This window comes from Piliocolobus tephrosceles, chromosome 10, assembly GCF_002776525.5.
Source record: "Piliocolobus tephrosceles isolate RC106 chromosome 10, ASM277652v3, whole genome shotgun sequence".
In the NCBI taxonomy this organism is placed as follows: Eukaryota; Metazoa; Chordata; class Mammalia; order Primates; family Cercopithecidae; genus Piliocolobus; species Piliocolobus tephrosceles.
Window position 1 is genome coordinate 42,433,881 of NC_045443.1, and position 15,717 is coordinate 42,449,597.

The window sequence follows — 15,717 nt, forward strand, 5'->3', positions numbered from 1 at the left end:
TCCATATTAGGATTTGTTATACTTCCAAGATGGAAGTTATACATCCACATACATAGGCATCTGTTTATGTGTGTGCAAGCATTAAATGTGTGTCTTATTCCCTCAAACACCCAGTATGTATCTCACAACCTACTGTCTACCAAAAGAGAATAACCACCAGGATGAGAATGGGCATCAAGCAGGAATTTGGTATAAAATCATTCATTTTAAAGCTGCTGGTTCAATAAATAAGCTGAATTGACATTGTTGTATCATGCCAGAGCATCTGTTATTGAAGACCAATTTTAATTTATTTTTATATAAATGGAAAACTGTGTGCAGAACAGCATGGGAAATGAAGCACACTGCATTTATTTGTACTCTTGCAGCATGTCTCTCAGAGCAGCTCAATTCAGGAAGAAAAGTATCTTGTCAGAAGACAATAAAATTATCTTCCTTGTTGGAATTTTTTTGTAGCTTCCTGATGCACATCTGCCAGTGATTCTATAAAAAGATATAGTTGAGTTAAATGATAATAGCAAAATTTAATCTATTGAAATCTGAGGGAAAAAAGGTAAAATATTCTTGTGGCTCCCCAGTACTGACAGGCAGAAACACACTCATATATATACATTTTTCACATCAGAGGAAATGACAAAGCTGGTTCTAGTGAGGGAAATTTTACAATAGAAAAGCCCCTTGATTGTTTTTTCTTGCTTTGCCTGAGATTTGGTTTGTGGTCTCACTGTGTCTAAACCATATGTTCAAATGAATACGATTAAAAATCATGTTAAGCCAAAAACATGTCTGCTTTTCTGCCTCATCAATGACAATCATTTAGCTATTTTATTCACATAGAATTTGGTTTAAAGTAAAATCCTTTCTCCTTCGTTCAAACCAGTTTTACACACTGGAGAGTTTAAAGCCCAAATTAAAGAATTTTAGAGAAAATTCATGTAATTCATAATAGCTTTACCTCCTAATAGATGTCTCTCTGACACACAGGTTTATGATTGGCCCATATTTACTCCTTTTATCTAGGAACATACTAAATTTTCTGTATGTTGTTGTTTAATTTATAATTTTCATAACTTCATCCACTTAATCTTTTTGAAGTTTAGAGACTTAGATACTAGATCAAACTAAACAGACATTATTATTTGACTACGTATAATTCTTTCTGCCACCCAAATTTTGCTAAAATTAATAAATGCTCGCACTCTAATGAAGCGACGAACATAACCACGTACTGAGGGTTTAAAACAAATCAGGTCATGGTTTGACTTGTCTAAACAAGTCAAAATACTATACAGGAAAAAAGTGAACTTAGAGGTCATTATTTAAATTTAGATCAAGGAAAACATGCAGTTTACATTGTGTTTATGAAAAGCAAGTGCTAAAATCAATTATATAAAGCTGAATTATTTTCATAACATTGACTCTGATTACATGTGCAAGTCTTCTAGGCTGAGGTCAGTGGCTCATGCCTATAATGCCAGCACTCAGAGAGGCTGAGAGAATTTCTTGAGGCCAGGAGTCCAGACTAGGCTAGACAACATAGTAAGACCCCATCTCTACAAAAAATGTTTAAAGATTAGCCAGGCAGAGTGGAGTGCACCTGTAATTCTAACTACTCAGGAGGATCACTTGAGCCAAGGAGTTTGAGGTTACAGTGAGCTATGATCATGCCAGTGCACTCCAGCCTGGACAACAGAGCAAGATCCTATCTCACTATCTGCATATATTTTGCAGTTAAGAAAGAATTAAGATTTCTGAATCTTTAAAAAAAAAAAATCAACATGATGAAAATAGCAAATCTGCCATATTTGTTAACCTGACCTATAATAACTATAACTTCGGCCGGGCGGGGTGGCTCATGCCTGTAATCCCAGCACTTTGGGAGGCTGAGGCGAGCGGATCACCTGAGGCCAGGAGTTCAAGACCGGCCTGGCCAACATGACAAAACTTTGTCTCTACTAAAAGTATAAAAATTAGCCGGGGTTGTTGGCGCGTGCCTGTAATCCCAGCTACTCAGAAGGCTGAGGCAGGAGAATTGCTTGAACCCAGGAGGTGGAGGTTGCAGTGAGCCAAGGTCATGCCGTTGCACTCCAGCCTGGGCAACAAGAGCGAGACTCCGTCTCAAAAACAAAAAACAAACAAAAAACCATAACTTCATTTTCACTTTGTTGTTTTTCTCCCAAAATAGGCCATGATCATTGCTTTCACATCGGACATGATCCCCCGCCTAGTGTACTACTGGTCCTTCTCCGTCCCTCCCTATGGGGACCACACTTCCTACACCATGGAAGGGTACATCAACAACACTCTTTCCATCTTCAAAGTTGCAGACTTCAAAAACAAAAGCAAGGGAAACCCATACTCTGAGCTGGGTAACCATACCACATGCAGGCAAGTTCTGCTTTACTTGTTTAAAAATGCACTTCATCTTTAAAAGGGGTTTTCTTGTGACTTAATTCTGTTTGGTGTCATTTTTTTAATTATTTAATTGTTATTTCTTTATAACTTCAGGATCAACTAGGTGCTTTGGTGTCATTTAAATCAAGATGCTAGAGACATTTTTTCCCCATAGCTTTCTCTTGAGTGAAACTCAGAAAATGTATATGTATGTATATTTATTAAAAAGTTAATGAAGACTAGGGGTAGAACTTTCAGACCAAACCATAAAGATTTAAAGATGAGAGTTTCAAAGGATTACAGGGAGATTGATTCCAAAGAAAAGTCATAGAAATAGAGAAACTTCAAGAGGTCCCAGAACAAAGATAATTCAGTTGTTAATACTATTGTGTTATTCAAGCACAATCTGAAGATATTGAATGATGGCAAACTAGCATCTCACATAACAGGGACGGACATACAGAGAGAAGAGATGTAAATACTCAGCTGAACAGTATTATCTAAAAATATTCCAAAACTCTCTCCATCGATTTTAATGGTTGATGAGTTCAACAGTGGACAGTATGTACCAGGTAAATTACCAATTGATGGTTTGTGAACTGTAGGTCATCGACCTTTTTTCCTGGATCATAGAGTTTCACCTAAAACAAGAGGCTTTACAGTTTATTTAGTCCAACTCCTCAAAGGCTTCACTAACTCAAATTCTCAATAATGCAACCCGGAAACCAGAAATAAGCCCAAAATAAATGTTTGTGTTACACCTAGTGGAGCCTCTTTACAATTCTGTATTGAATCTCCTTATGCTTACTTTCCACAAATCTAATCAGAAATTAAACTCTTCTAGGTTTCATAGCTTACAGGCATAAAATTAGATATGTACTACCTGAGGAAGATACACCAACAGCAGTTAACAGTTGATATCTGACAAGAATTAGGTAAAAAAATTGTAGCAAGCAGATAGTACTCTGTATGAGGAGAGAGAGTCCCGTACCTAAATGAACCCTGATGATACCATTATATAAATAAATTTATAAACATGATCCCTTAAACAGGAATTGTTTTGAGAAAACAGGGATAAATGGTGGGAGAAAAAATTTAAAACTTTAGTTCTTTTATAAAGATGGATTATTTTCTACAAAGATGGACCCTGTTATTACCATCATTCTCTGATTAAATATTAAATGAGGTATAACTGTAGTTATTTTGGGGCTTTGTTACCAAATTGAGCTTTAAGAGAAAATGTATGTGATGTCCAGTTTAAAAGAGCATTGAATCAAATATGACCTCTACTTTTTTTTTCTTTTTTGAGACAGAGTCCTGCTCTGTTGCCCAGACAGGGGTGCAGTGACGCCATATCAGCTCCCTGCAACCTCCACCTCCCGGGTTCAAGCAGTTCTCATGCCTCAGCCACCTGAATAGCTGAGATTACAAGCACGTGCCACCACGCCTGGCTAATTTTTGTATTTTTAGTAGAGATGGGGTTTCACCATATTGGCCAGGCTGGTCTCGCACTTCTGGCCTCAAGTGATCCACATGCCTCGGCCTCCCAAAGTGCTAGGATTACAGGCATGAGCCACTGCACCCGGCCATGACTTCTTTTTAAATGGGGCCTTTGTTTACAGTATTCAGTCAAAAAGATTGGTCTCCCAATATGTCTCCATTTCGTTTTCAGATATCGTGATTTCCGATACCCACCTGGACACCCCCAGGAGTATAAACACAACATCTACTATTGGCACGTGATCGCAGCCAAGCTGGCTTTTATCATTGTCATGGAGGTAGGAAAAGTATGCTTTCAAACAGTTTATAAGGATGTGTATTTGCAGACCTTCCATTAAATGTTGCCAACTCCATACTTAACATGTATGATACCTTCTTATCACTTGCTAATATTTTAGGAAATATGTTAATCAGTTTTGACCTGAAAATATTCAAACAACTTCATTAATGAGAGCATTATCTGTTTTTAAACTTTAAAAGCATGTTATATGCAAAAGGGATTCAATTTCATTCTTTACTAACTTTTTAAAATTTAGGGCACTGGGCAGCATGTTGGGCTGTGAAAGGGCTTATTCAAGATGAGTAAGATGATGTGATCTCTGCCTGTGAGAAACTTTTATTGCTGGGAGAGTTTGAAATTGACCAGCTCTGAAAAATGACTAAGGCAACTATAAATTTGTAATTGATGTAGCCAACTATGCTTCCTATGCAGAGTGAATTAACTACTGCCAAATTATCAAGTATCAGAGGTTACTTAATTGGTGTGGTCGATAGGATTGTATTAAGCTGCAAGAAGCAGAAAACGCAGTCTATGGTGGCTTAAATAAGGTTGATTCCCCCTCCAACCCACATAACAGAGTTCACGAAAGTATGTGGTTGCTGCTGAATCAGTCAACACCAATTCACTGATGGAAGCAGTATATCCAGTTCTTGGATTTGCTCTCATATATGTGTCCCCTTATGGCTGCTGAAATTCCAGATAACAAATTACACGCAAAGCAGGAAGAAGGGCGATGCTAACCATATCCAGTCCTTTTTGTCAGGAAAGAGTGCTTTGCCAGAAGCCCCTACCGTGGACTTCCACCTACATCTCATTGACCAGAACTATAGCATGTGGTTTTCTTAGCAGCAAGAGGGGCTGAGGCAGGTGGACTTCATTTGCTCTGAATAAAACCACTCAGCAAGAGGCCAGGCGCGGTGGCTCAAGCCTGTAATCCCAGCACTTTGGGAGGCCGAGACGGGCGGATCACGAGGTCAGGAGATCGAGACCATCCTGGCTAACACGGTGAAACCCCGTCTCTACTAAAAAGTATAAAAAACTAGCTGGGTGAGGTGGCGGGCGCCTGTAGTCCAAGCTACAAGGGAGGCTGAGGCAGGAGAATGGCGTAAACCTGGGAGGCGGAGCTTGCAGTGAGCCGAGATCCGGCCACTGCACTCCAGCCTGGGCGACACAGCAAGACTCCGTCTCAAAAAAAAAAAAAAAAAAAAAAACCACTCAGCAGAGAAGAAGTGGGGTAGACTCCCTGGCTTTTTGGTACTTATACTAGTTGTTTTTTTTTTCTTTTTCAAGTAGCTACCAAACATTAAACAGGGAAGACAAGTAACTCATGGTTAGTTCACCATCGTAAGTGGCTTTCTCAATCAAGTACAGTATGTGATATATCAGCAAGAGTTTATTCAAGTTTCTATTCAAACGTAGTTGATGAAGTGATTGGCCTTCTGCTTTTGATATTGTGGTAGACCATTTAATTGTCTTTACATATGCAGTGGACCATCCCCACTGCAAAACTTCTAGAGCCAGCTTGATAATTCCTTTGCATTTCTGAGCTCACTGGAAGGGAAGAGAATCTACAGAGAGAGGGAAAACTAGGTGATGGGCTTTTTTTTTTTTTTTTAGAGACAGAGTCTTACTCTGTCGCACAGGCAGGAGTGCGGTGCCATGATCTTAGCTCACTGCAACTTCCGCCACCCGGGTTTAGCTGATTCTCCTGCCTCAGCCTCCCAAGTACCTGGGACTACAGGTGCATGCTACCATACCTGGCTAATTGTATATTTTTAGTAGAGACGGGGTTTCACCATATTGGCCAGGCTGGTCTCGAACTCCTGACCTCAAGTGGTCCGCCCTCCTCAGCCTTCCAAAGTGCTGGGATTACAGGCATGAGCCACTGCACCCAGCCTAAGTGATGGGCTGTAATAGGGCAGTGAGCAGGGTTATGTTATGCAAGGGTGACATAACAGAGAAATTCCCTGTAGTGCTGGAGGGCTCAGAGAGCAAGCTGGTACACATCAGTGCCTCCATCTCAGAGCTCAAGGAGATCATGCCTTGGTTCAGAAGGGAAGTGGAAAAACTGAGCTTGAGATTCCTGAATAAGCCAGAGACCCAAAACAGGGCTGCATTTGTCTCAGTAGAAAGAAATGTGTTTCTTCTCTGGAAAAAAGTGTCCTCAGTTTAGACCCCAGGTTTTTCTCAGATCAAGCTAATCAAATATGAGCACACAATCAAAGATGGTCAATAACAAGAGGTGATTTAAAAAAAAAAAAAAAAGAAGTATGAGATTCAGCAGGAAACAACTGATTTGGACCCTCAATAACCTCAAGGGTTTGTTTGAACTGTCAGATAAGAAATATAAATTAACTGTATGTGAAAATATTTAAATAATTTTGGGTAGAATTTTAAAAGAGCAAGAAACTAAAAAAATATTATAAGGCAATTTTGAAAAAACTAAATGGAACTTCTAGAAATTAAATCATTGGTGAAATGAAAAAAAATAACATGGATGAAACAGAAGTTTAGGCAAATCTGAAGAGAGAATTTGTGAATTGGAAGATAGGTCTGAAAAAATTACTCCTGATACATCGCAGGGAGATAAGAAAATAGAAAATATGAAAAAAAATGTTAAGTGATATGGAAGAATGAGAAATACTAACTTAAAAAAATGAAGCAGAAAATGGATAAAAGAGATGAAAGAGTTCACAGATCAGAAAGCATGACATGTATCAAGCAGAATAAAGAAATCCAGTTACACATACTGCAAGGAAAATGCAGCACACCAAAAATACAACCTTGGAAGTAACCAGAGGAAAAAAACTGATGACTAACACAGAAAACTAAAGCGAGAATGGGAGTAGACTTTTTAACAGTAACAACGGAAGCCAAGAGAGTAATCTATCTCCAGAATGCTAAAGAAGGTAGCTATAAACCTTAAATTACAGCAGAAGTTTGAAATCTTTCTGCAATGAAAACACCAGACCATGTGGTTTTTACTGGAGAGTGATACCAAGCTTTTTAAAACAGATCATTTCAATCCTATACAAATGCCTTCAGAGATCAGAAAGAGGAAATACTCTCCAACTCATTTGGTGAGGCTAAGAGTAGCCTAAATCCTAAAATCAGACAAGAAGAGAGAAAGGAAAATAAAGCCAACCCTGTTCATTACATAGATGCAAAGATCTAATATGTGTAAAGTGAGATGATGGACATGTTAATTTGTTCCACTATAAAGTAAGTCCTCACTTAACATCCTCATTAGGCTCTTGGAAACCATGACTTTAAGATAACAACATCTAACTAAACCAGTGTTTTTTCTCATCAATGCTGTAATGAAACAACATTGAAGGAAATGACGTTGTTGGAGGACCTGGAGTTGCAGTTTCCAAGAACCTGTCGATGATGTTGAGGACTCACTACATACATGTGTCTTACAACATCATGTTGTATATCTTTACGCAAAAAATTTTAAAAATGTACAAATCTGAATCTAGCGATATATTTTAAAAAGATAGCATCACACCACCAGGCTTTAACCTGGAAATGCAAGGGTGACATAACAGAGAAATTCCACATATCTGTAAGTATTCCCTACCTCAGAAACAGATGAAAGAACTGTTTCCTACAGCATCAACCTTTGTCCCTTTGCTATATAATTTCCGTTATCAGTAAACACACTAATATCTCTCACATCTCAAAATTCTCTCCATCCTTACCTCGCCAGTCCTGCTTCACTTCTCTTCTCCTCTTTGTGGCCAGCGCCGTTGAATGAGTTGCCAGTACTCATGCTGTCCTCGATTCCTCTGTCTTTCTGTCATGCCTTCACCCCCTCCACTTCACTGAAGCCGCTCTTGCCAGTTACCAGCAGCCACCACTTCTCCACCCTCCCCTCACCTGACTTAGCAACTTTTGACTCAGCAAAAATCTGAGTCAAAATGTCGCTGAAAATCTGACTTCAGATTTTCCTCATCACTTACCCCTGGAAACTCCTCCTCACTGGGCTCCTAGGAAAATACACTTTCCTCCTGCGTCCCTGGCCATTCCACCTCAGGTTCTATGCCAGTACTTTATACTCTAGTGATCCTGGGACTCATCCCTTTGTTGTCTTCTTTTCTCTCTCCTTGGTCTCTTGATGATCTCCTGGAGTCTGTTGGCTCTGAATACCATCTGTATGCTAAAAGGACCTTAAAATGGTTGTTTCCAGAGCACCCCTCTCCTGAACTCCACCCATGAATCCAATGGCCTACCTGACGTTTCTGCTTGAATGCCTAACAGATGTCTCACATCTACTGCCCCACATGCCTATATTTTCCTCCATTCACTCCAAATGTTCTCCTCCCAACCCAGCCCAAAATCTCTCCCATCCACAGTATTTCCCTCTTGATTATGGCGACTCCATCTCAACACTGCTCAGGCCAGAGTCCTTGGAACCCTTATGCTATATCCAATCTGGTTGACTTTTCCTTTGAAAATATATCAGTGAGTACTTCAGACCGACTATGCTGCTACCACCAGGTCAGAGCCACTATCATTTTTTTTGCCTGGATTAGGGCCAGAGTCTCCTAGCTGGGCTTGCTCTTGTCTTCCTCTCTTACTCAGAGTCAGAGCCAGAGTCCTCACAGTGGCACACAAGGCCTTATGGATCCAGCCATGCCCCAGTGCCCCTCAGACATCATTTCTCTCCTCCTCACCTACTCCGCACCATCCTTGCCTTTTCTTGAATGCACTCTGGAGGTTTCCTCCAAACCAGCTCTGCATTAGCTATTCCCTTTGCCTAGAATGTCTTTCCTTCTGATATCTGCAGGGCTTGTTCCCTCACCTCAAAGTGTTTGCTCACTTAGGCATATCCAGACTAATCTACAGAAGAATCTCTTCATATTACTCATCACTTTTTAGCACCACGAATAATTTGTTTTTAATTATGCTTATATTATCTCTCTCCCCTTGCTAGGTCAGAGATTTTTTATTGATAAATTTAAAAATGAAACAGTATTTAGCCTCATTGGTAATCAGGGAAATGCAGAGTAAGACCAAAGGGAAAGTCCATTTCATAATCACTAAATTGGTCTTAAAAAAAAAAAAAAGTCTAATCCAGCCTGGGCAACATGGCAAAACCCAAAATTAGCTAATTAGCTGGGCGTGGTGGCAGGTACCTGTAATCCCAGCTACTCAGGTGGCTGAGGCAGGAGGATCGCTTGAACCCAGGAGATGGAGGTTGCAGTGGGCCAAGATCGCACCACTGCATTCAAGCCTGGATGACAGTGAGACTCTGTCCCAAAAAAAAAAATAGTTTGATGATACCAAGTGCTGGCAAGGATGTAGAACAACTGAAACTATCACTGCTGTGGGAGTGTAAGTTGGTATACCTGCTTTGGAAAATGTTTTGATATCCTCTTATAAAATGATACATTCACATGACAGAGTCTCAGCAGTCCCACTCCTAGGTCCACACTCTTGAGATATTTGCAGATAATGCTCTAGGATTCCAGCACAATAATGTTCACATCAGCCTTGTTCCTAAAACGAAAACTGGAAACAATCTCAATGCCTGTTCATAGGGGAACAAATAAATTACAGTGTATTCACACAGAAGAATATTACACAGCAGTGAAAATTAATGGACTAGTTTTATAGAATAACATTGATGAATTTTTTTTTTTTTTTTTTTTTTTTTGAGATGGAGTCTTGCTCTGTCACCTGGGCTGGAGTGCAGTGGCCGGATCTCAGCTCACTGCAAGCTCCGCCTCCCAGTTTATGCCATTCTCCTGCCTCAGCCTACCGAGCAGCTGGGACTACAGGCGCCCGCCACCTCGCCCGGCTAGTTTTTTGTATTTTTTAGTAGAGATGGGGTTTCACCGTGTTAGCCAGGATGGTCTCGATCTCCTGACCTCGTGATCCGCCCGTCTCGGCCTCCCAAAGTGCTGGGAGTGCCCGGCTTTTTTTTTTTTTGGGGGGGGGCTGGAGTGCAATGGTGCGATCTCAGCTCACCGCAACCTCCCCCTCCCAGGTTCAAGCGATTCTCCTTCCTCAGCCTCTCGAGTAGCTGGGATTACAGGCATGCACCACCATGCCTGGCTAATTTTTGTATTTTTAGTAGAGACGGGGTTTCTCCATGTTGGTCAGGTTGGTCTTGAACTCCCGACCTCAGGTGATCCACCCACCTCGGCCTCCCAAAGTGCTGGGATTACAGGCGTGAGCCACCGTGCCCGGCCAACATTGATGAATTTTAGGCAATAGTTTTGAACAAAAAGCAGCCTGGCGTGGTGGCCCAAGCCTATAATCCTAGTGCTTTGGAAGGCCAAGTTGGGAGGACTGCTTGAGGACAGGAGTTTCAGACCAGCCTGGGCAACATAGCGAGACCCTGTCTCTACAAAGAAATTTTAAAAGTAGCCAGGCATGGTGGCATGCACACAGATCACTTGAGCCCAGGAGTAGGAGGCTTCAGTGAGCTATGATCATGCCACTGCACTCCAGCCTGGGTGACAGAGTGAGAACCCGATCCAAAACAAAAGAAAATAATTTCCAAAAGACTGCATGCAGATCATAAAGGTGAAGTCAAGCAAGACTATATTTTGAGGGTCTATATATATATTTTGTCAAACATTTTAAAAAATAAGTAAGAATGATACACATACACTTGTTCAGATATGATAGCATTGACTTTAGCAGAAGTGCAGGGCCATTAGAAAAAGAGACACAAAATACAACAGCATTGTCAACATCCTAGTTTTTAAGTTTAATGGTGGTTTTTTGGGGTATTCATTTTTTCTTTATCCTTTATAACCATTATATGTGTGTGTATATACTTTTCTACATATCACATAGTATTATTTATATGTAGAAAGTAACAGTAACTGCTAGACAGAGCCACACTATTGATTAGACATGATGGTATTAGTGGTTGGATGTGTGTGTAAAATGTCCACTGCCTTGTCCAGATAAACTGCCATAATGAGAAGCAAGAATGAAAGGAACTCGGTGTTCTCCTCCATTTCTTTGTGAGTGATATTTTTCTTCTTCTCTCCCCCAGCACATCATCTACTCTGTGAAATTTTTCATTTCATATGCAATTCCCGATGTATCAAAACGCACGAAGAGCAAGATCCAGAGAGAAAAATACCTAACCCAAAAGCTTCTTCATGAGAATCACCTCAAAGATATGACGAAAAATATGGGGATGATAGCTGAACGAATGATAGAAGCAGTAGATAACAATTTACGACCAAAATTAGAATAAGAGCTTTATGTTCTGAGAAGCACTTTAAGGAATTTAGCTCTGTCAAAATATATTAGGAATCACTAATGAGAATGTTTAAGTTAAATCACTTTGGCAAATACGAGTCTTAAGTATTGCCATTTCCACATGTATTATTTTTCAGTTTCAGCTAGCGATGCAGAAACTGGAAAATGTAAAACTTAGATCATGAAGGGCATAAAACTTATCACCTGGAAAACCTAAATGTTACCTTTTTCTGATAAATTGCAATTTGACAGAAAACGTCCCTTAGTGTGCTTAAAAACCACCCCTTCTAAAGTAGAATGGATTCTTTGTTTTCTATATGATTACTTTCATTTCTGTCTATTCTCAGGCGCATGATCTCCTTTATTTTCAGGCCATGTTTTATTTCTTCACTTTGCTAGAACTGTTCCAGGGTCATCTTTTCCTCCAGTACCATCATTATAGATTTAATAGCTTTCATGTGATTAAAAATAGCTAACTAGACTCAAGGATTCACAATAGTTAGGTGTATTATCAATACCTCCAGAAAGGAAACCTCAGTTAATCAGAGGAAATAGTTTCAGTCTTCATTTGAACATGTCTTTCCATCTCAAAAAAATACTTGTAGTAGGTTGGAATGAAGATAGCAAGGTTTTGAAGCGTATTTGTCCTAATCCACAGTGACACTTTTTATCTTCCAGGAGCCCTCCTAGGAGGTCCTGTGCCTAATCAATGTTGACTGCTTTGCAGATCTCAAGGGAATAAAATGACAAAAATAGGGAAAGTTACAGATTCAAACAGCATTTTAACTCATGTTGATCTGGATAATTAATTTATCTTTTCTAAAGATGTGTAGTTTCTTGGAAAACAGTGGTATCACATGATTAAAATTACATTTTTATCAACGTAATTGTCTGGAAAAGATAAGCCCATCAATTTTCTACCAGTTGACTTTTATTCATTAGATACAGAAGGTGCAGTATTACACATCACCAGCTGCCTTTGCGAATGGCTCACTACACAGCCATTGGGGCATGACTGTGTGCATGGGCAGAAACAGCAAGTGCCCCTGTTGTGGTCACTGGGTGGGGAGTGCCTTTTGTCAAGGAGTCTGTAGGACTTGGCTTATTTCTATATGCCAAAGTGATCAACACACCAAAGTCTCTGCCATAAAGAATGTGGCTTCCTTGCATCCTCCATCCTGTTATTCCGGGCCCAGTAATTTGATGTAACTGTCAATTGTACTAGAGACAGGAGTATACGGAGATTATTCATCATCAAGTAAAGAGACTCTAGATTAGATCTGATTTTTTGGCCTCCTCTAGAGTCAATCAGGCAGTTAAGAGTAATAAAGGAAAATGGTTTGGTCACAAACCCTACCATTATCTGGAGATTACTTCCTGCTGCACTCCTGTCCTGCCATGCACGTCTTGCCCCCTCACTTTTGTTCAGCCTAGCAGCCTACTTCACATTATTGCCTTGTAAGCGTCGGGCCTCCTGAGCGCTCTGGAAAAGACAGGGAGCCAGGCCCTCTCACCCCTACTGGTAACAGGTCAGTGCTGGGTACAGGAGAGGGAGCTGATTTGCATCATGGTCATGCTGCATGGGCCTCACTGGGATGCTGTTAAATGCCAGAGGAGCCAACCTATCAGAATCCTAGCAGCAACGGGAAACTCAGAATTTAGAGGCTTTTTACAAAACAGCAGCTTAACTCTAGGTCATGATTTCAAATGCCTGCCATGAATGATTTTTAAGTATTTATGTAGGATCCATCAAAGCAGTATTCTCGGCTTTTGAATTGTCTTAATGATCAGGGACACCATTTCACTGTCTCTCTTGATCTTGTTAATGATGTAGTCAGAGTTCAAAACAGGCCACATGAGGTCTGACTGCACTGGGATGGAGAAATGAATTTCTTCCCACTGAAGGAAACTCTTTCTCATTCGCAGCCAAGATGGGAGTGCTACTGTTCCTCTCTTCACTTCTGAGCTACTGCTTCTAGAAGCGGGTGTCACTTCCTCTCTATTACCTCTTCTCTGAAGTATGTGGCTATCTCCTTGTGTTTAAATGTGGCAATTACTCGCCATGTGTGTCAGCATAGAAAAGGAAATATTTTTACCTTATCTCCTGTATGTATGATAGAACTGAAAAGAAATGTGCATTTGTTTTCATAGCCCCAGCAGAGAAAATCCTCTTCATAGATTACACGCGCTGCTGTGGACAGGAGGGAACAAAACCCTCTACATATTTAAAGGCACCAAATGTAATATCTGACACTGTTAAGATGCCCAAAAGAGCAAAGTTGTAGTGGAGATGCAGGGTCGTTTCCCCATGCCATCCACAGTGTTTGTTAGTGAGTCCGGGGCTGACTTGCAGTGATGAAGAAAAGCAGGGAGCTGTGTCTGCAGACAATGGTGGCTGCATCTGTAACTGGCTTCAGAGGCAGCAGCCCTGGGGAAATTGATGGGTGTGGCAGTGGACCTGTGAAGAGGGAGAATCTGGCCCTCAGCCTGTCCAGTGTGAACCACTAGAGAAACTGAGCTTTATATCCTTTTTTGTATTGCCTGTGAATTTTAGCATATTGAAACATTAGACCAAATACTCAGGGGATTTTTCATTAAACATCCCTCAGATAATTTAGCTGTATGTCATTAGAAAGGGAAAGCTATCATTTTTATTTTAAAAATAAACAAGGCCATCTTGTAAACTGTCACCAAAGTCTTCCCTTTGTTATTGCATGTGCGTCTTGAATTTCATAAAACATTAATTCACAATAGGGGGTCAGAATGTACTCTTGTTGAAACACTTCTTGTACCATTTTATGTTCATAATTATGTTTGAGAAGGTAAAAATGTATGAGCAGCTTAAGTGAAGTAGAACTATTCATGATGCTTTTCATACATTGTGACATAAGATGTAAAGTTTGTAATTAATGTTCATTTCTGTGCATTTTAATATTCTTTTATAATTATGAGCATTTTAATAAATTCATTTTTACAAACAATAGTATGTTCTATTCTATATTGTCTTAATGTTTTTAAGGAAGAGAACAAATATAGATCTGCTATTTACTAGTGGCCAGTTGTGTATCCCTTAGATAAATGTATGCTTTTATGTAGATTTTTCACAGGCTTCACTTCAGAAATTTGCTTTGGATTTTTAAAAATTATATTGTGTATTAAGGTTACAGGTCAGAAAAGGTAGTTATTAAACTCAGCCAAATCCTATTCTTTTTGTCAATCTAGCAAATTTTACCACTTTTTACCAGACTTTTGAATAATGTTTGGTTTCACCTACTAGTTTAATGAAATGTGTTAAAATGTCTGCAATAGCATTTATAAATGTAGCATATTCCATTCATTTCCTTTCTAAAATAGTTGTTATATGACCAATAGTGACCCAGAAGACGTAACTGGCAAAACTAGAAACCTCTTTGTCTTGCTGCCTTCTCTCTGTAGGACACCTTTCCCAGGACCATTTAGGTTGTGTTCCCTGTCACCCCTTCATTACTGAGACAATATGTAAATGGACAATGGCCAGACCATATGTAAAAGCAGAACTCTACCTACACCCTGCCCCTGCCTATCTGCAATAGTCACCCCGGGGAGCCAGCCTGCAGTAGCTTATACTAACAGAAAGTCACAGTGCTCTCTCCAGTTCCAATCCAGGTAACTAAAGAATAACTTCTGTAATAATTGGCCCAATATTACCAGGACCTGATGAATAACTGACAGCTTCCCTAATTTTGGTCCCTGCTTATACCTTAGGACCAACCAGAGAAAGCCAAATAGGCCCTGCTAATCATCACATAGGCTATCCGCTTCTAGTTAGCTACCTACAGCTTCCCACATCAGCAGCCTCCAATCAGGCATAGCAGAAGCCTTCCCACTCTTCTGCCTGCCTTTGAGTCTTTGTCAAAACATGAGTGACAGTGGATGACTCCCTTTGCTATAGCATACTCTGAATAAATAGCCTTTCCTTCTAATGTGGATGGTCTTTGCTTATTTCCACATTATGATCAATACAATGGCAGTGGATGTTTGCTGGGCAGTCGGACAAATACTCGAGTGCGTTACTTTGGCAAACTCCTGCCCTTGGATCATACTGGGGTTGGTCAGGAGGGAGGTTGGTCATGATGACAGATAAATCCTGGGGAAATGTAGATTGGATCACTGGGAATGAAGCTGTGAACCCAACACGATGAGTTTTGCCATTGATAAGCAATGGGGAACCTGTGGAGAACTTCAGAACAGAATGCTGTAGGCAAGAATGTGCTCTTTGTCCCTGGTGAGGACTCATCTGCCTTCTCTCCTAAGCTCTCTTTTCTGATGTGCTC

At 40.2% G+C, this 15,717-nt stretch overlaps 1 protein-coding gene across 3 annotated transcripts in view; it reads left to right on the plus strand.

Moving 5' to 3' along the window:
- Nucleotides 1-14,142, plus strand: part of ANO6 (anoctamin 6) — a 227,717-nt gene extending 213,575 nt beyond the window's left edge. For all 3 annotated transcript variants that reach the window (XM_023231172.1, XM_023231170.2, XM_023231173.2), the window contains 3 exons: nt 2,186-2,388; nt 4,067-4,172; nt 11,193-14,142. In XM_023231172.1, the coding sequence (XP_023086940.1) occupies nt 2,186-2,388; nt 4,067-4,172; nt 11,193-11,399 (516 nt within the window). In that variant the 3' untranslated portion in view covers nt 11,400-14,142. The remainder of the gene's footprint in view (nt 1-2,185; nt 2,389-4,066; nt 4,173-11,192) is intronic.
- The last annotated feature ends 1,575 nt before the right edge of the window (nt 14,143-15,717 follow it).